This window comes from Dermacentor andersoni, chromosome 6 (genome assembly GCF_023375885.2).
Source record: "Dermacentor andersoni chromosome 6, qqDerAnde1_hic_scaffold, whole genome shotgun sequence".
Taxonomy (NCBI): Eukaryota; Metazoa; Arthropoda; class Arachnida; order Ixodida; family Ixodidae; genus Dermacentor; species Dermacentor andersoni.
In genome coordinates this window covers 32,181,317-32,201,380 of record NC_092819.1, presented here as the reverse complement: position 1 = coordinate 32,201,380, position 20,064 = coordinate 32,181,317, and the positions used below count along the sequence as shown (strand labels likewise).

The 20,064-nt window shown below is 47.1% G+C and overlaps 1 protein-coding gene across 1 annotated transcript in view; it reads right to left on the bottom strand.

The window, feature by feature from the left end:
* Positions 1 to 751: 751 nt before the first annotated feature.
* LOC129382287 (uncharacterized) overlaps positions 752 to 20,064 on the bottom strand; it is a 245,631-nt gene continuing 226,318 nt past the window's right edge. Inside the window, exon 5 of the mRNA XM_055066048.2 lies at positions 752 to 1,519. Coding sequence (XP_054922023.1) covers positions 1,207 to 1,519 — 313 coding nt within the window. The 3' untranslated portion in view covers positions 752 to 1,206. The remainder of the gene's footprint in view (positions 1,520 to 20,064) is intronic.

The following is a 20,064-nucleotide window of genomic DNA, read 5'->3' as shown; positions in this document are numbered from 1 at the left end:
TCGAGGACCCTGCTGAATAATATATGTCATTGATACATAAAAATTGAAGCTCAAGTAAATTAGAATCTTAGCCGCTAACCAGATATTCCTTATAATGTCTTCATTGCCACACAAGACGGCGTTATGAAGGAAGGAAGCAGGAACAGACAGAAAGACAGGGAGTTTGGCCAGCTTGAAGACGGCGTTATAATTCGCGATAAACGAACGCAGCGAACTTATACATCGGAGTGATTATTATAAACAGTCGAGCGAGCTTTCAAGCCAGCTCCGACCTAGCCTGCGCTACTTGCTTGTAATCCTGGCACAACGGAAAACTCGTCAATGAATGTTGAATTACTGAGTACTCAATGACAATACTTAAGTTGCGCCAAAGAGCTACATTCGCTACGCTTGCCAATCGACCTTGTCATATCACCCTTCACCATACATTTTATTATATTTACTTCCATTATCTTCCTACTTTGTTTCCTGAAATTTTGCTCCCTATTCTGCGGTGTGTTTTCTTTCTCGCCGTGCATTTTTGTCGGTCGTGTACATCATTTATGTTCGTTGTTTATACTACTATACAGTCCTAATCAAATCATTCGCTTTTCTTTTCAGATAACTTGTTGAAACTGCTGTTTACCTTGTTACGTACACCTCACAAGGAAACTTGCACTACAATCTCCGACTTCGGGACCTCGTCGTTTGTTGCATTACAAGCTGTGCCGCCCCCGTATAAGTTAATAAAAAAATATTACGATCCTAATTCATGCGTGTTAAATTGTGCGCGGTTGCTACAAGCGCGACAAGAACATGACGAGCAGGCGCTTTTTTTTTTTTCCTTCAGATCAAGCAGTACTGATAGGAGCAATGCTCGGCTGCCAACGATTATAGAGCAATATACCGTAAATTTCGTGCCCGTCATGGTGGATCAGTAGCTATGGCGTTACACTGTTGAGCACGAGATCGCGGGTTCGGCTCCCGGCAGCGGCGGCAGCATTCCGTCAGGGGCAGAACGCAAAAAACGCTCGTACATCTTGCTTTGAGCGCACGTTAAAGAACCCCAGAGGGTCCAAAATTGCACCGAAGACCTCCCTTCCCAGCACACCGCATTTTATAATCCTTCTGCACCAAGGTTTTCTCGATCTTTACCATAGTTTCCCCCAAGAAAAGACGGAATATTCGACAACGCTCACATCAAGTGCGAATAGTTGCCGAAGGTGTTTAGGAAGCCGCATGCGGTGAAAGTGTCCAGGGACACAGCTGATGTATAAACTTCGGGTGGTATACTTCACATCTGGCAAGGTTTCGCAGGCGGCCGCCCGGACGCGGAAAGCGTTTCGGGATAAAAATAGTTCGCACCGAAGGCCACCAGGCAGCGCGGAGCGATGAGGTGGAATAGACAATGAGGCTACACGTCGGGGGTCCCGACGCATCACGGGCACCCGACTTCCCCCGGGGTCGTAAAACGTGCATGTAGCGCGAGCCCCGCTGCTGTCCGTCGGTACTACTGTCCGTTCCTGCCGCGGTGCCACACCTGCGAAAAAAAAACAACAAAAAACGTGCGCCGTGCTCGACAACCATAACGGCCCACGTGTCCAAGGAGTAACGCCCGCACACCGCAATAAAATAAGTCAGTTACAGCAATGTAAAACATACACCCAACAAGAGCGGCGCAAGCCAGAGTCCACATCGTTACGACTCATTTCGCCGCTGTTTTGTTTTGGTTCGTGGGAGGTAAACCAGCGGACAATAGGCCGCCTCGGTGAGGACCGAACTCCGGTATGGGCCCCTGTATACAAGGCAGGGGGGACCGTTGTGGAACAATATCAATCACCTGATGGGGGCTCACGAACGACGTGTACACAGCGCTTCTATCTTCTATTCACCTGCTTTCTTTGTTGTTACTGCAGGGGTCCGAAGCGTGCCGTCGTGGTCGACTCTCCGCAGCAGCAGCACACGGTTTGTACGTGGAAGACGGGGAGTACGAGCGGTGTTGTAGGTCACGGTAGCGGCAGCCAGAAGGCAGCTACCGCCGCGCGCGTTTTTGATGCCCTCATCGTGACGAACGCATCGAGCCATTTCTATATATACGAGGCACGACGGTGGCTCAACGCAGGTACGAAGATGAAGGAGGGAAGGTGCGTACGTGAACAAAACGTGGAGGTCTGGAGGATGATGCGGAGTAGAAGAAAGAAAAAAGAAAGAGAGAAAAGGTTAAGGCACAACGGGGTCGAACGAGCTCGCTTCGAGAAGCGCTTTGTGAAAATGGCCGCTTCTCCTTTTCCTACGTCGTGCTCTCCTCCACGTCGAAGAGCGTTTTCTGTGTGCTTGCCGTCGAAGACCTCCGCTTGCGTCCGAGGTACGTAGTAGCGGTTTCGTGCGTGACCTCTCGATCCGATCCCGCGCTCAGTATAGAGTGTTGCGATGATAGTCATTGCTCGTGCGCTGAAGATAGAGCGTATGCATTCCGGGTCCCTACGCTGGGCGCATGCAAAAGAAAAAAAGAAAAAAAAAGAGCGCAGCCCGCCGTTCGCATCACAGTCCCGAGAATGAACGAGGCAGACGCAACGCGACAATGGCTTTTAGGTGGAAATAGATCGATGGCCGTCTCGACCGATGACCGGCCTGCGGTATTCAGGGTGCGACTGTAGCAAGCACATGTAGCAAACACACGTCACTGTCACTCAGTGTGCCACGGGGCAAAACAACGTCTTTTTTGAAGCCGACACCGACTATCCCATTTTCCCGTATTTCGGTTAAAAATGCGCGCTTGCCTCCCCGAAAATTTGACGCAGTGAGTGCTCTCGTCTCGAGCACGCTTAAGATGATATCGCCAAGAAAACTAAGACTTACCGGCTCCCTCGACAGTTCATTTTATAGAGACTTTGAAAAGTGAAAGTACAAGCCCACCCCTTTTCCTCCTCCCTGCAATTATTATTATTATTATTATTATTATTATTATTATTATTATTATTATTATTATTATTAATAATAATATTTCGGGAGAAGGGAATGAAAAGAGGAGAAGAGGAAAAGAAGATAGAAAACAAAGAAATAGGCAAAAAATACGAAATAAACAAATGACAGAGACACGGACAAAAGAAAGTAGGAACACGGAAAAACATCTCTATAAACGGGAGGCCAAATCAATTTTCTCCATGCAAGTTAGCAAGACTTTATGGGCCTGGTCGCGTTGAGCAGCACTCCCTCTCGGAAACAGGCAATCGTCAAGGGTCGTACACTTGAGTCCAATCAGTCCATGTTCCTTAATTAGCAGTGCACGTTTTGTGGCGAATGTGGTACACTCCAATATAAGGTTTTCAAGTGTCTCACAAGAACCACAGCACGTACACGACGGACTGTCCACACGTCCTTGACGATACCAGCGTTCGTGCACCAACACAGAGCCAACTCGTAATTTCACTAACAGTGCTCTGGCACTACGAGGCAAGCCACGACCACAAACACGGGAAGGGAACGAGCCGTTTGCAACACGCTGGTCTGTGTGCTGCTTTAGGGGGGTATCGGCGGATTAACACACGGGCGTTGTCAATCATACAAGAAATTTCTGGGCAGTCACTCCCCCTCCCCCCTCCCCCTATAAGTTATTTTGTCAGCGGACTCTATTACACTGCGTAGAATAAAGTATAGGAATAAACACAAACACTTGACAGCAATAGCTACATACCTGCAGCGATAGAGAACCGGGCGGTTGAGGCCATTGAACTTTTAAGTGATCAAAATACGGGATAATATCGTAAGGATGCGATGTTTCGGCTTTGGTATGTAGATCACGTATAACTGCGCTTATTAATGTAGTCTTTGAGAACGCTCTACTTTAAGGGAACCGCGTAAGAGCTCTGGCCTTAGCCACGAATAAAGCGAGTTTTAATATGTGCTGCGTGAACAAAACTTTTGCCTGACCCCATCGAACGTTTGCGTGTGTGCGACCACCTTCGTGCGAAGGAAAAGCAATGCGTTGTTCCCGCTGGACCACACACGTGACTAGAAATAACTGATAAGTGGCGTTTACGCGAGGGTATCGGGCCAATAGGGCGAGCGTGGAGTTTACTTCTAATTGGGCACTCGCTTCGGTTGAGCAACCAGTAATTCTCTATACCGCAATTTAGCCTGCGATATCGTTCTAGGTACGCCGAACTGTAGAAGGTGTCTGAGATAATAGCCTGAAGCTCTCCGTCATCCCTAAAGGCGTCAGTAATATTACTAATCCAGTCGGCTTCATACTGCATTAACTGGCTTCGTAGTCGTATCTGTTAACCTAACGATTCTATTCCAATTGTTATCCTTTGCGATCTTCGTTAGTGCTCCTAATGCTTTATTCAACATCGCCCGTTCTTGAGCGGTGGATCGAGCAATAGAATCATACAACAGGAATGCCCGGACGGTGTGATGGAACGATTCTACTTGAACAGTCTTCTTTTTCGCGCTTCGCCAATGGTATGAGCAGCGCTCCTGCCACGTCATCGATTGACTGAGTGATTGATTGGCTGACTAACTACGGATTGGAAACGTTGGCAAAAACCATGCAGTATGTCGCTAGTTTCTCCACACAGCTCTTTAAGCTCGCTAAATAAGAGATGATGATTGGTGGAGTGAAACTTGCTAAGTGTTGTGGCTCACCAGCTGAGTGAAACACATCAACTATCTAGCAGTTTGCGAGCAAACACAGGTCAGTCACTTGCAATCAAGGAAAAAAAAATCTTTTAAAATATTGCCTCTGGAATCTGTCAGCAATCGACGGTGGACAATTAGAAAGAAATAGAATCGAATGGAAGGAATCCTTACGTTTTACCGGCACTGAACATTGGAACACTTTACTCCAATGCATCAGGAAGTGACCCGACAGGGTACGCATTTATGTTCGACTCAGAAGAAAAACAGTGGAATGCTTCAGAACCTCTTTGTTTAAACAAAACGCCACCAGACGTCACCACTAGCCCTGATTCACCCGTTTTTTTCTTTTTGTCCAGTTGTTCCACTAGATGTCAGAGACGCAAGAACTCATACTGCAGGGCCCATTGCAGGGCCGATTGTTCGATAAGAGAGAGAGAGAGAGAGAGAGAATTGACTACGCATGCGCTCTTCTCCCACTTCAGAATCAATTTAAGGCAGAGACATTAGCAGTGGCGGAAACAGGCTCCCCAAGTCGTTTATCATGCAAACGAAGGTAATTACATCACGGAACTTGGCTCGTCCCTGCCAAAGAGCAATCACTTATTGGCTGATGGCAGTAATGGTCCCCGCCGTCGCAGAACGGCAGTAAATTCACTTTTCGCCGCCCAACACACGTGCCTTCGCAACCCTGCGGGACTGTTGTTTGCTCAGCGCGAGGAGCGTGGCCTGCAGGCTTTCCGCGCTAGATGGAACAAAAACTAAAGAACGAAAATTACAGTAAAGAAGGGTGACAGCGTATCGTATGGAGCGCTAGTTCCCCATTTGTGAATATGGTACTGTATACCACTCACGAAAAACTTGCTGCATGAAATTTGCCGTGCTGACGGTTCGCAATGTATTCTTGTGTCCACGTGGATGAATAGGCACATCTTATGCAGGATAGGTCCATTCGATTCGTCCGCACTTTCTGAACTTCACGGGGTGCCGCACTTTGTTATTCGTTTCACCAGTTCAACATGGCGGCACGTGCAAGTCGCCATCTGTTTCACTCGGGGCAGGCTTCGTGCAGGACGCGTCCACACCATCCCCCGCACTCGCCTGAGAAGGTAGTGCAGCGTTCGTTCAGGAGGTGCCGTGCAGGTTTCGTACGCGAGAGAACTGTCACTGAACTGCCAGGGACTAGTTCACGAAGTGCAGGGCGAATGGAATGAGCCTTGTGCCCGAGACACGACACTCAAAGATACCGTTTGATATGCGATCTAACGGCATCTAACCGCAAGCCATTAAGCTCCAAAAAGAAGTGAATGGCTAATAGGCATATTATCAGGGCGAGCACTATAGTGTCCCTTCGGAGTCTTGTGCGAGTGAGCAATATTCTTGGTGAAAACTGATCACAGTTTGAATGGTCTGTTGCAAGCTGACCTCATGTATATTATTTGACCTGATTGCACGCTGTTCTCTGTGTCTCACTTCAAGCGCCTTTCTCTGACATGCGTTCGCGTTTTAAAGCAAAGTTTTCTTTGCCTCTTCATGAACATGAGTAGGCAGCCACAAGAAAAGACGTAAACCTAAGCTAAATACCGCGTATTTGAGTATAAAAGTAATCAGTATTCATTCTTGCAGTAGTATAGGGTGTTTTTCCACGGAGGAATGCACGATTAGCGTCGCGCAATGCACCAGGCATCAGAAGAGGAAGAAGAAGAAGAATATGTCGGAATAATGCCATCCTGCCATGTATGTATGCATCTTACAATAGGGAAAATGAGAATCAAATTGTACACCTTTATCTTTCCGCAATCCACCAGTGATTAGCGTTCGGCTGATTTGCAACTCGCCCTTTGGTCATGTTGGTTTTCGCCTACAAAATTTTGACACGACCACTGTCAGCGCGATCTTATAGCATGTGTCTTCTGGTTTGTGACGTGTCTTGTAGCATGTGCCTCGGTGCGGCTTTCTTCTTGTACATTCACGCGAATGAACAAGGAATTAGAGCCCTGCTTACTTCCACAGCCACACTATACCTAGGCACTCTAGTAAGCCCAGTTGTAACCAAGTGAGAACAACGGCTACTCTGTATACAAATATATACTGCAAACATATATCGCATTCCAGAAGTCTCATCACTTCTTAGGTGTGACTATTGACAAGGACCTTTTATGGAACCCCCACTGCATCTACCTGAAGCGGAGACTAATTTCGATTGTACATATAATGAAGTTCCAGTGCGGGAAAACCTCGATCACGTGGATATACGATCCATGCTGCATCTGTAGGAAACATGTTTCTGGGCTTTTTGCAGTACAGCTTGCCGGTTTTGGCGAACACATCCAAACCAAATATTCGCGCTCTGGAAAGTTTGCAAGGCCAGGCTCTACGTACGTGTCTTGGACTACTACAACGCCCCTCGACTCATGCAACAATCATGATTGCTAGAGACTACTTGATTCCGACATACATCACAGCTGACAACATTACAGCACGCATTCGGCATCTCTTTGTTTTTTAAATTATGGGGTTTTACGTGCCAAAACCACTTTCTGATTATGAGGCACGCCGTAGAGGAGGACTCCGGAGATTTCAACCACCTGGGGTTCTTTAACGTGCACCTAAATCTAAGTACAAGGGTGTTTTCGCATTTCGCCCCCATCGAAATCCGGCCGCCGTGGCCGGGATTCGATCCCGCAACCTCGTGCTCCGCATCCCAACACCACAGCCACTGAGCAACCACGGCGGCTCGGCATCTCTGTCGCGTTCTCAGTCACTATATCGCTGCTTTGCCGGCGCACAGACCTCAAGACAGATTCCCATTGCTGTCGGTATAACCATCTAGATACTGTACGCGGGCGTTCGTGTCACCTAACAGGATAATTTTGGCATCATACGGGATTCTCAGTAACAGTGCCGCTGTGCGGGCTGCCGCAGAACTGATTTGCCATATTAAGTGTTCCTGTGTCTCGAGTTGTCGATAATTCGGCCTCGCTCTGCAATCTGCTAGCTTCCCCTGGTTAGCACAGCTTGTAGCACGACCACCCAGACAGTCGATCCCCGGATAAGGAAAATTTTTTCTTCAGGTGCGAAATCTTTTGAGAAATACTATCGGATTTCCGTTGCAAGTAGCTCCGTGCTGCACTCTGGTGGATGATAATATTTCTTTCCTGAACCACACTCCACCTTGGGGGCTGCCGCAAGATGAAGGGAGTTACGCAAGCGTGGTTATCGGACGCCATGGAGAGGACACTATGACGCCGGGCGAGGTGACGCCGAAAACGAGTCGTAAATATGATCCATGCGGTTGCCCGCTTAACAGCCGCCAGGCAAAAGCCGTACTAAGCAGAAAGATCGCCAGAACCTGCCGCGCTGATGAGACATCTTGATCATATCGCTGAGGCGTAGGCATTAAAGTTGGAATCCTAAGCAGCGATGCAGATCACCATTACCTTCCAATAAAGAAAGCCTGCGAGTGGTCGCTTCCTGCTAGCGTTGTGCATGAATAATGATGGATGCTCGCTTGGCGACGAGGCATCATCCATCGCGCCTAAAGGCCAGGCCCACATTTCCTTGGAAGCTCTCGGACGAAACATTCATAAAGATGACCGCATTGCGGCTCTTACGAAACGGACATTCAGCATCCAAGCAAAACAGCGCGAGTACTCGCCCTTCAGGCTCGCCATCGTTAATTATGTACGACCTCTCTCTCCTTGAATTGACATCCGCTGTACTCCGAACAACGCGAAACGGTGCACTTAATCATTCTTTGCACTTTTCTCATTCGCTCGGAAACTCGATAAGGAATTCGATTCGATAAGGCAGACCGGGCATGTATTCATCGTGGTGCAAGCCGCGAGCACCATTACTGTGCGGCGTCAGCGCGAGGACCTTAAAAGAAAAACGCTCTTTACGGATTAACTCAGCAGGTGTGCGGGACTTTTCCGCGTAGGAAGTCCGGTCGCTACGGCACATCGCGAGCTACGTGTGACTGTAGCGGCGCCAACTATATGTCGACCTACCACGCAAACAAACGTCTTCAGCATGACCACTGTTTTGCAGCAATGACGAAAAGCGTCGCAAGAAATAGTGTTCCACTGCTGGACGCGGAGAACAAAAGATATGGCGGCAACGGCGGCAAAACGTGGCGAACAGGCGTGGGCTGTGCAGGTAGGTATATGGGGTAACGTGACAGACAAAATTTTCTACGATAATTCGTCGCCTGAATTATTTTGCTCGTTTTACAGTAGCAACAAAAAAAATTAATTCTTCATCTATTATGGGATTCATCCCCACAGGGTGAATCCCTTAGTCCAGGGACCAATTTGCTGTCCGGCTGGCCCGGCCGATCAGTTTTCTCGGGTCTTCCAGGAGAGTGCTGGAAAGAGCCACTTCCCACTGGGAGGCGTTGGGAGCGGGAACATTGGGCGGGTGGTCCCTTTTACTGCGTAGTTGTTAAGAAATAAAGACTGCCACAGCCGTTTTCTTTAAAGAGACATTTAGAGCTGCGCTTCAATGTGTATTCTCGGTATTATAAAAACGAATCAAGGAACAGCCAGCAATGCATCCTGCGTCGAAGTCAGGAAAGTTTTGCTTTCAAACGTAATTACCCATGATCACAAAATCAAGAGGTACTTGGCTTATATCTGCAACTTACTGGTTGGAACAAACCGCGAAGAAGTTGTCTTTTTCGCGGTTTGTTCCAACCAGTAATTTGTATTTCTTACTTTTTTTGCTTCTCAAGTCGCGTTTTACTGGCTCCACGTGGGAGGCCAAACCGGAGTTGGTATGGCTGCGGGGGTGAACGCTGACGGCGCTGTCCAGCAATACCCACTCCGTCAGAGCCCCGCCGTGGCCCAGTGGCGTCGGTGATGAATAATCCTAAGAGAATAGCCAGCAAGGAAACCCCTAGTATCCGACGAAAAGTGCGAGGCAAGCTTTTATAACTTCCCTGTCTTTGATGTAAAATATACTGATATTTGCATACCTCTCCGAGTGTTTTCTTTTTTTTTTTAATACGTGACATTAGAGGTGCCAAAGCATGGTGGGAAGCCGGTGGTAGAGGTAGAGAGGGCAAGGAAGAGCGTAGGATAATATATATATATTCACACACACAACTGATGGTGGTCTGCTTCGGACCACTTGTCAGTTGCGCTTCGCTCCTTTAAGCGGCAGAACTTCAGTCGAGTGAGCTTCCGAACAGCACTTTGCAATGTGGTGAATACGGTGTTTAAATCGTGCATCCGGGACCTCACATAGGTGCGACGTAGCGCTATCGTATTTCTCTCGCATTGAGCGCTCAATCACCACTGATTTTTTTTTTTTTTTTTTTATACATGAGGTTTTACTAGTTTCTTTCCGATGGGCTCTCCCCTGACTAACGGGACAAGACTCGCTGCATATAAATGGCCGAAACGACAACCGACGTCCCCCTTGTGACTACTAGTTCAGAATATAAACTCCTCTGATTCGCGCATATCGATCAGCCACACGTGTATACAGTGCTGTCCATATTTCGAGGGAACGCCCGAGCTTACAGCACGTCGATATTTTCCCTCCAGCAAGAATACAATAACCCAGCTTAGCAGTAGACCGACTTGCGTCTGGTATCGCTGGCACCTGTCCGCACCCCTGTGCAGTGAATCGAGGTACATTTAATGGTATTTGCAGATAAAGGCTATGACATCCGCTAAGTGAGAGCCGCACACTGGGGTGTTCCCTTTAACAGTGGACTGCACTATGAGTGAGAATCTGGAGCTGCACGTTGTAGAAGTGAATTGGCATGAGAGCAAGTTTATATTGACTACTAATCAAATAAGCGTCGCTTACGCGACCGGTGGTAGCTAGGGTAGCAGCAGAACGAGTGTGTAGGCGAATTCAATCTAGCGCTCTAGGTAATGTTTCTGCATTGAGTAGCAATGGTCTTCTACAGCGGCATATTGCATCTTCAGGATTACCTGCAGGTACGAGACAAGGCAGAGGCGCGCAAATTAAGCATTAACGAGCAGAACGCTTACTGATCTCAATGCTTCATTTTTTTTTCTCGAATAGTTGTTTTCAAGACAAAGCCGGCGACTCAGTGCTACCGTCTCGTGCGAGCAGCGATGTTGTTGAAGTTTTCATATAAAAAGGCAGCAAAAAGGACAACGGCGATGACAACAGTAACAACAACATCGCTACTCGCACGAGACTCCTGATCTCTGTGCGCTGCCGTTTAAACTGCGGCAGCTGGCTTCCTAGCCCGGCCATCAATAAATCCTCTTATAGTACCTCAAAGGAATATATTGCGCGGGTTTCAAGGCAGGCAGCTGGAACGAAATGCCTTCTAATGTAGAGTGCAGGGCGAGGAGGAGGAGGAGTCGATTTCTTCGAAGGAGCATCCGCTGCGATCGAAGAAATTGAGGGAGCACAGGAAGCGCTTTCGGCCCACGCCTTCGTCCGATCCGTACGGCTGTGACAGGTAGAGACGGCACAGGGCCGTCGGCATTGGAATGCAGGCGAGCGCGTCGGGTGCCTGCAAAGGGAGGACAGGAGGCCCCCGCCCGAGCCGCCGTCTATCCTCCCGGGAGCGCCCACACACTACGCCGCGTCGATAAGGAAGCACCGCGTGGGAGGTTGAGGAGCCGCGCGATGATCTCGACCGAAGGGCAACGCGGCCTCGAACGGATTCATCGCGGCGCACGACACAGCGGCAGTCATTCCGCGCACGGAACGAGAGCGCGCTTGGGGCCCTCTCTGCCTTGGTGTCTATGAGTTAAACTTTGAACTTCCAGTTCGCGTGCGAGTACGTCCCGGCAAGCGGAAGGCCCCTGTCGACACGCTTCATCTTCATCCGCCTCGAGTTTAGGACTGCAAAACTCGATGCAACGGAGAAGTGAGGATAAGAAGTGACCCCTGCAGGACCGTGCGTGCAAGTATTCAGTGTTGGCGCCTTCGATGTAGAGAGACTACCGGCATCGTGCGCGGAAGTTTTAACATGATGGACACCGACAGTACCCAACGACTCGCGAACTGCAATAAAATAAATAAAATAAAAAAATAAAAAAGCAATCTTGATAATTGGCCGAACTTCGAGTAGAACTTTCTTTCCGAAAAAGGACTGAGTAAGTGTTATCATATTTAATCGTCCTAAAGAGGTTGGTCTGTTCGCTTGCTAGATATTATTAGCATGTCAAAGTGCTTGGCGGCTCCTCCAGGTCTTCAGAAGCAAATTATTTTATTATTGCGATGAATTGGGGTCTTCACAGGAACGCTATGCTAAACCACAGAATGCGTTGTATTCACCTTTGTTAACAAAGTAATTCAAGTCATCTCTCGCAAGAGAGAGACAAAGGATGCGTAGAAAGAGAGAGGTCAACCAGAGGTAGTTCCGATTGGCTACCCTGCACGGGGGGAGGGGGTAGTAAAGGAATAAGAGAGCAGAAGGGGGAGAGAGAGAGAGAGAGAGACGAGCATCAAGAAACCACGTATATTTTAAAGCGATAGGGTGCGGCGTTCTTAAAGTCTATTTTCAAGGCCCGTAGACCACACGAGGTAATCTTGTATGCCTCCGGACTAGAGGAAACGCGAGATGACAAGAATATTAGTTGTGTAGCAAGGTGTAACACACTCGTATAATATATTGAAGTCGTTCATATTTCGACACCCATTTTGTTGCCGGAACGAGGAGAAAGCGTTGCTAAGGCGATTTGGAGTCATCTTGCAAGCCCTATTCTGTCTCCCCGGGCACCATGGCGAGAGGTCTGTTACAGAGACCGAACTAACTTGGACAGAGTAGAAAGAATAACACCGACGTAACCATGCCCTGGTCATCTGTGATTAGGATAGGTAACGGGCTGCAAAGGGGCATCGGCTAATGGTAGAGTTTGGGCAAGCTTGTTTATGCAATTGAGATACCATCTTAGCACCAAATACGCAATGGGGGACAAGAAATGGCTCGTCTTGCTTGCCGCTTTTCTCTATTCTCTCATCCCGTATCACACGCTAAAATGCGATGCAGTTAGCGCCATCGGCCATGAGCCAATTTATTCGTAGAACAACACAGATCCTGAATTAGTTAGTAATGCATTTTTCATAAGTACCAGCCCTTAAGAGGCACAGGCCGGAAGTACAAGCCACGCGGCCGTGACAGAGACGGCGCTCAGTTGGCAACTTAATTTTAATGTACGCGCAACACAACATAAATGCACAATCAAAACTCAGGGACTCCATTACTTCCTTGTTTCCCAAAGTGCGGCTACTGTTGTTGTTGTTGTCGTTGTCGTTGTCGTTGTCGTCGTTGTCGTTGTCGTTGTCGTTGTCGTTGTCGTTGTCGTCGTTGTCGTCGTCGTCGTCGTCGTCGTCGTCGTTGTTGTTGTTGTTGTTGTTGTTGTTCCATGCGTGTCTTCTCCACATGCGAAATTCAGTTGATAGCTCGACGTCGCGTCCGCCTGCATATTTATAAGGCGCCTCTTCGTCGCCGAGTTTCGCCTGTTTCGACCGCAGGCATGCCTGCTCATATAAAGGCAACTCAAATGACTTTTTCTTCTACGAATATTCGAGCGCATAAAGTACGTTTTTAGAGCGACGTATTTCTGCCACCAGGACCTAACACTCCAGCGCTAATCACCGCAATCACTGGCGTGGCGAGGTGACCATCCGCACAGCTGTGACCCCGTTTCGGTCCCGTTACTCTAAAGGAAAGGATCGCCGTCGACCTTCTGCCAGGAATCGCCGGTTTCTTCGGGCCCAGCTCTCCTCTCTCCACGGATGCTGCTGCTGCTGCTGAACAGGTGCCAAAATCCGAGTGTGGCGACAAGGAGTCTGGGTCGCCCGCTTTGGATTCAGCGGAGGGCGCCCGCACCGGCAGTGGCCTCCGCGTAATAGGCGGCCGCCGTTTTGCTGTCCTTGTTCGAAAGCGCGCGCTCGGAACGAGCGAGCGCTGCCAGTCGGGGAAGCTTACGTGTGACTGGCGTCGAGACCGGCGACATTGGCGAAAGCCGGGCGCGGGCGCGTGGCCGTGCATCAGTAATTGCGAACGCCTCCGCAAGCCACTTCTGCGTTTGTGCGTACGTGTTGTGTTCTCGCGGCGACGGCCAAGAGAGATTTGTCTCTCGCGTGCTTTCAAAGCGCAGGAGGCTGTCGCGGCTTTACAAGGGCCTAGCAAGTGTTGTATAGACATCTCGGCAGTGTTTGTCGTCGCGAGCGGCGCTGTAGATAAGTGAGGCAGCGGATGTTTTGTTTGGCTCCGTGCGCGGGCACGAGAAATACGTGTCCCGCAGTGGCATTTCGAGGACACTCCGAGTTGCACTGCAACCGCTCGCCTTTCTGCATTCAATTACAACCCTCTCTCTCCCTTTCTCTGTTCCTGCATTTTTCTAATTTTTGGCACCATTCTGACAAAGCAAGCGTGGTTGGTATAGGGACGTACTAATGCGGCAAAGGGTAGCATGAGATTTGAAAGCGGCGTCTTAGTGATTATCGACACTTTTATTCGGCATACAGTTAAGGTGTTCAAAAAGAACACAACACTAGAATTTTCTTAAAACGGGAAGGGAGCAGATCTAACCTTGCCAGGTCTATTGGCGGCCTCTGTGTATCTCATGTCTTCCATATACTATTATTTTCTTCTTTATTTTCTACCTTTTTACTTCTTCCAGAAACTATCCTCATTCCGGATTTTCGTAATATGGCAGACAAACGATATTGCACTGTGGATACCATGTGGACACCCTGTTTAAACAGATCCCCGAGCAAGTCGAATCTTTTTTCTAGCAGGAGAGTTCCGATCATAAACAAAGCAAACTTTTGCGTCCGGGATCCGAGCGGCTTCCGAAGACCTAAGCGTCAGCGCATTTGCTTCCTTCCGAGCACGTGCGATTATGCTACGCAGATCGACCACTCTCGAGCCGCTTTGGTTAGGCAGGCCCAATTACGGAGGCTTCGCAACAGTGAAACCGACTACAGAGAACTGGTCTTTCGAGCGAACAGAAATGCACGCCCTCCGTGTATAGTGCATGTGCTCATGCAGCTCGTACAAGACCTCGACTAAGTGCTCTTCCGAGTGCCGGGTACATTTGCTCCATTATAGTTCCATACAGGACACAGCTGCAACAACCTCCGCTCTCTGAAGCTTTTAAAACCCACAGTGCCGAGCGTTCGGCGTCATGCGTGACTCGTGGCAACAACCGGCGGTGTACCGGTCGCTGAGGTGGATTGTCTCTGACGCGGGTGGTTACAGCAGAGAGCTGCTCCATTGTGCGCACGCTCGTTCCGGTAACTACTTTGGGTTATAGTTGGACCGCACGCAACCTGTACCTTAGTTTGAATATTCAGTGGTCACGCAATGAAACAACGCTTACCTTTCTCGAAATGTGCCGTTACAGTGGACCACACGGTCCGTCTGGTCAGGCCAGTGCTTTAGATGATTTCCTATCTCCTCGCTTCCTTTGTCTATTTTCCTTCGGTCACTAAAGTAAGCGGTGTGTTACAGTACACGGCTGCGGCGCGGAATACGGTGGCTCGAGCTTGAAAGAATAAGCTCAGTTTCATCGGGTAAAGACGAACCTTCGTTATCCTGTACGCTGATGAATCAAAACGTGTTTTGAAAGCGAGAACGACTGCATTTGATGTAAGGGGATTTGAAACTAGAAATAATCTACTATTCTTGGACTGGCAGTCTCCCTTAGTGTGCCGTTGGAGCAAACCTGCTGAAGGTTGGCGTTGTTCCGAACCGAGATAGCAAGTGCTATGCATAACCTAAATAATTATTCTGTAGATGCCAAGCATCGTTCACTGTTCCAAGTTTCCTTAGGTCAACTGTCACCGCTCGGATCCGGAGTACGCCAGAAGAGCCGCGTTAATTCTTAGTCACACACACACACGGTTGCAGTTCGTAAGAGCTGAAAGCGCAGTAGAACTAGACCTACGCACAGAAGAAACGAATTTAAAACGGATTGAAATTAACCGAAAACGACCCGCCGACACCCACAGGAGAAGCTGGTTTAAAACTTCGCGTGAGCTTACGTTCGGTGGTCTCACGGTCGTTACGCAGAAGAAAACAAATCAGCTTCTCGTTAACGTCCTCGTTAACGTTTGGGGGACGGCCTCGTTTAGTTTCTTGGACCCTTGGACTTCACCGGGACGGCATGCACTGTCCATTATCCATCATGACACCACGACTCACATATCTATCTATCTATCTATCTATCTATCTATCTATCTATCTATCTATCTATCTATCTATCTATCTATCTATCTATCTATCTATCTATCTATCTATCTATCTATCTATCTATCTATCTATCTATCTATCTATCTATCTATCTATCTATCTATCTATCTATCTATCTATCTATCTATCTATCTATCTATCTATCTATCTATCTATCTATCTATCTATCTATCTATCTATCTATCTATCTATCTATCTATCTATCTATCTATCTATCTATCTATCTATCTATCTATCTATCTATCTATCTATCTATCTATCTATCTATCTATCTATCTATCTATCTATCTATCTATCTATCTATCTATCTATCTATCTATCTATCTATCTATCTATCTATCTATCTATCTATCTATCTATCTATCTATCTATCTATCTATCTATCTATCTATCTATCTATCTATCTATCTATCTATCTATCTATCTATCTATCTATCTATCTATCTATCTATCTATCTATCTATCTATCTATCTATCTATCTATCTATCTATCTATCTATCTATCTATCTATCTATCTATCTATCTATCTATCTATCTATCTATCTATCTATCTATCTATCTATCTATCTATCTATCTATCTATCTATCTATCTATCTATCTATCTATCTATCTATCTATCTATCTATCTATCTATCTATCTATCTATCTATCTATCTATCTATCTATCTATCTATCTATCTATCTATCTATCTATCTATCTATCTATCTATCTATCTATCTATCTATCTATCTATCTATCTATCTATCTATCTATCTATCTATCTATCTATCTATCTATCTATCTATCTATCTATCTATCTATCTATCTATATCTGACAAGTCGCCTTTAGCCTGGTTCAGCTATAAAAATGTATTGAACTCGCGCTATAACCAGGGGTAAAATCCCACTGCCTTCTCCTTGCGTGTGTACACGTTCTACTGTTCAGAGGATAGATACGCGTGTACTAGTGTTCTCTGCTCGCCGTGATCCAGCCTAGATTAATAGCGCTCAACGCCCCCTGTACGGGCCAGTGACAAGAAAATGACTGAAGAGCGACCAACGGCTACGCGCCGCTGCACGCCTAGTTTCCTCTTCGCAAGGAAATAATATAATGGTGATTAATGCATCTCCTTCCGACAGGCCTCGTCTACTAAGCTAAGTGCACTCGAAGGAATTATACGCCACAGAAGCGTGTCCTTGGAAACCTCAGCTAAAGTTCTTAGTCATCTCAGTTTTCACTGTGTTTTGTTGATCTTTTTTGCCTGAGATCGCACAGTATTTTACTGGGCTCCATACGACGGCCAAGTCTACACCTCACCCGCCGCGGTGGCATAGCGGCTATGTTGCGCTGCTAAGTGTGAGGTTTCGGGATCAGATACCTACCGCGGCGGTCGCATTTCGATGAAGGCGAAATGCAAAAACACTCGTGTACCGTGCATTGGGGGCGAGCCAAAGATCCCTTGGTGGTCAAAATTAATCCGGAGTCACCCATAACGGCGTGCCTCGTAATCAAATCGTGGTTTCGGCACCTGAAACACCAGAAATTATTCGATCATCCATTCACTCCTTTTAGCAGCTGCAGCCCCAATCCTTTGAATGTTTTGATTCAGTTTTTATACGCGTTTCTCTGCGTAATCTTACGCTAATTAACTAATGAGAAGCAGCCGCAATCAATTAATTGAGCTGCGTACACGCACGCCTTGTAGGGAACCAACATTCTGTATTCATTCTTATAGTTATCATGGAATGACTTTCAGAATTATCCTGTGCTTCGATTTACGTGAACGTTGAAGAATCCCGAATGCCCGAACTTAGTTTGGAGTGCCCAGCTAAGACGTGCTTCATAATTAGGATCGTGGTTCTGGCACGTAAAAACCCATGTGTGTTTCTTTATTTTTATTTTCGGAGTACTGTGTACGCTTATATGCACAACCACCCAACTTTTTCATAATGTCAGCGCCTTTAATATTATTAGAGTGTCAGCACCTTGCGGCGGTGCAGACGTGACTGCATGAAAGGGCACATGAGTCACAGCGTCGTCTGCTAGGAGGTTCCGCTCATTGCGAGGGCCACGTCGGCCCCGGCGCAAGACGCTGACACGCTGCTGATATTATTGGAAAATCGGGCGACTGTACATTGTTCTTTTATCGGCACTCCAAATCCGCGAAATAAGGTGAACGATAACATTAGCGTCTTTACCACGAAGACCCTCAAGTTCAACAATTAGAGCAGCTCCTAGATTGAACCGGTAACGTCAATAAATATAAGCGGTAAAGATGGAAGTTGGAAAAGCACCTGCTGTCGCAATGTATATGAATTCTTCTAAGGTGAGTTTATTTTTACATTTGCGCTTGTCGACCAGCAGCGCCGAACAGCAGGTAATCAGAAGAACTAGCTTCTCAAGTATGGCCTCCTGCAGTGAACGACGCGGCCAATTACCAGCTTTGTACGCTTCAGTCTACCGATACAGGAAACATGCACCTCAAGAAGCGGCTCTCAGTTTGCTGACGCAATAAATCTATACAGGGAATGCGGCCGCCGTGGCCGGGATTCGATCCCGCGACCTAGTGCTTGGGCTCCTGAGCACTAGGTCGCGGGATCGAATCCCGGCCACGGCGGCCGCATTTCGATGGGGGCGAAATGCGAAAACACCCGTGTACTTAGATTTAGGTGCACGTTAAAAAACCCCAGGTGGTCGAAATTTCCGGAGTCCTCCACTACGTCGTGCCTCATGATCAGAAAGTGGTTTTGGCACGTAAAACCCCATAGTATATTTTTTTTTTTATACCGGGAACAGGTTTTTGTTATAAACGCGCCAAAAGAAGTCCAGCTACGATTCATCTCTTCGAAACGGTGCCGCAGAAAAACACGAACACGGAATCGCACTACGAACGCAAGCACTTGTTTTCGTACACGGAATTGAAACTACGAACGCAAGTGCTTCTTTTTTTTATTTTTTATTTTTTTTTATTGAAGTGAATGTTAGGAGAGGTTGGCGCCTTTATGTGGTGGCACCGGCTACTCCTTGTCACTTGGCTGACGAAACAAATTTGCGCAAAAATGGAGAATAGCGACACTAAATATAACACTCAGTAGAACACCGGATCAATAAAAAATATACAGTCCAACAGTACATGAGTCGCAAAGTTCTGTGCATGAGTTCAGTCCACGTACGCATATATGAAGTCCAATGTTTTGAACAGGCAAAACACACAATACTTGTAATACACTCCAAGTACAGGACAGAATTATACGTATTGCGTAAAAGTTGCGATCACCACATAAACCAACTATGCACCACGAACAACGTTTATGTAACTCATTTAGCGTATTCGGATCATCCAATACTTAATATTTTCCCAAAACGTTGGTCTCCCCTAAAAACTTTTTCAGAGCAAGAAGCGCTCTTTTTTGAAGGCCCGCAGTTGGCCATGGGCCAAGTATCTTTTTTAGAGTGAATGGTCTTCTGTCTAATATAAACAAATTAGCTTGCAGTACCGTTCTTTGTGAATCGTATTTCGAGCACTCGAGAAGAAGATGATGCACATCTTCGTCTGGATGGCCACAAGAACACTGCGGACTAGAGACACGTTTTATTCTGTAGAAGAAGTGTCTCGTAAATGCAGTACCAAGACGCAGCCGGTGTACCAAAGTTTCAAATTTTCGGTTGTCTCTTAGAGTTTCCGGCATTGATAAGTTTATACATGGGTCTATTGAGTATAACTCCGAGTTTTTAGTTTGCTGGTCAAACCAGGTAGTTTTGCTGAGACGACAAGAAATCTGTCTCAGGATCAGACGGACTTCACTACGCAATAGGGGAAGATTGGTTGTCTCTGCGTTATTGTGCGCTCGATTCGCAGCTGCGTCCGCCGCAGTATTACCAGGAATATTGCAGTGCCCAGGAATCCACTGAAATGCAATTACGTGGTTCATTGCGCTTGCTTTTGTAAGTTCTTTGAGCGTCTCATACAATATCGAAGTGTTCAAAGAATTTTTCTTATTGCTCTGTAGTAATGTGAGAGCGGCTTGCGAATCGCTAAAGATAACCCATTTTTGCGAATGTTTTTCTAAAGTTATGAAACGCAAAGCACACAGGATTGCAAATAGTTCTGCCATGGTGGAAGATGTCTCCCGGGATAATTTAAATGTTTGCTCTAGCGCTAAATGTGGAATGACGAAGGCTGAAGTCGAGAAATTTTTATGACACGAACCATCTGTATAAATGTGGATGTACTGGGGATATAAGGAGTAAATTTGGAAGAGTG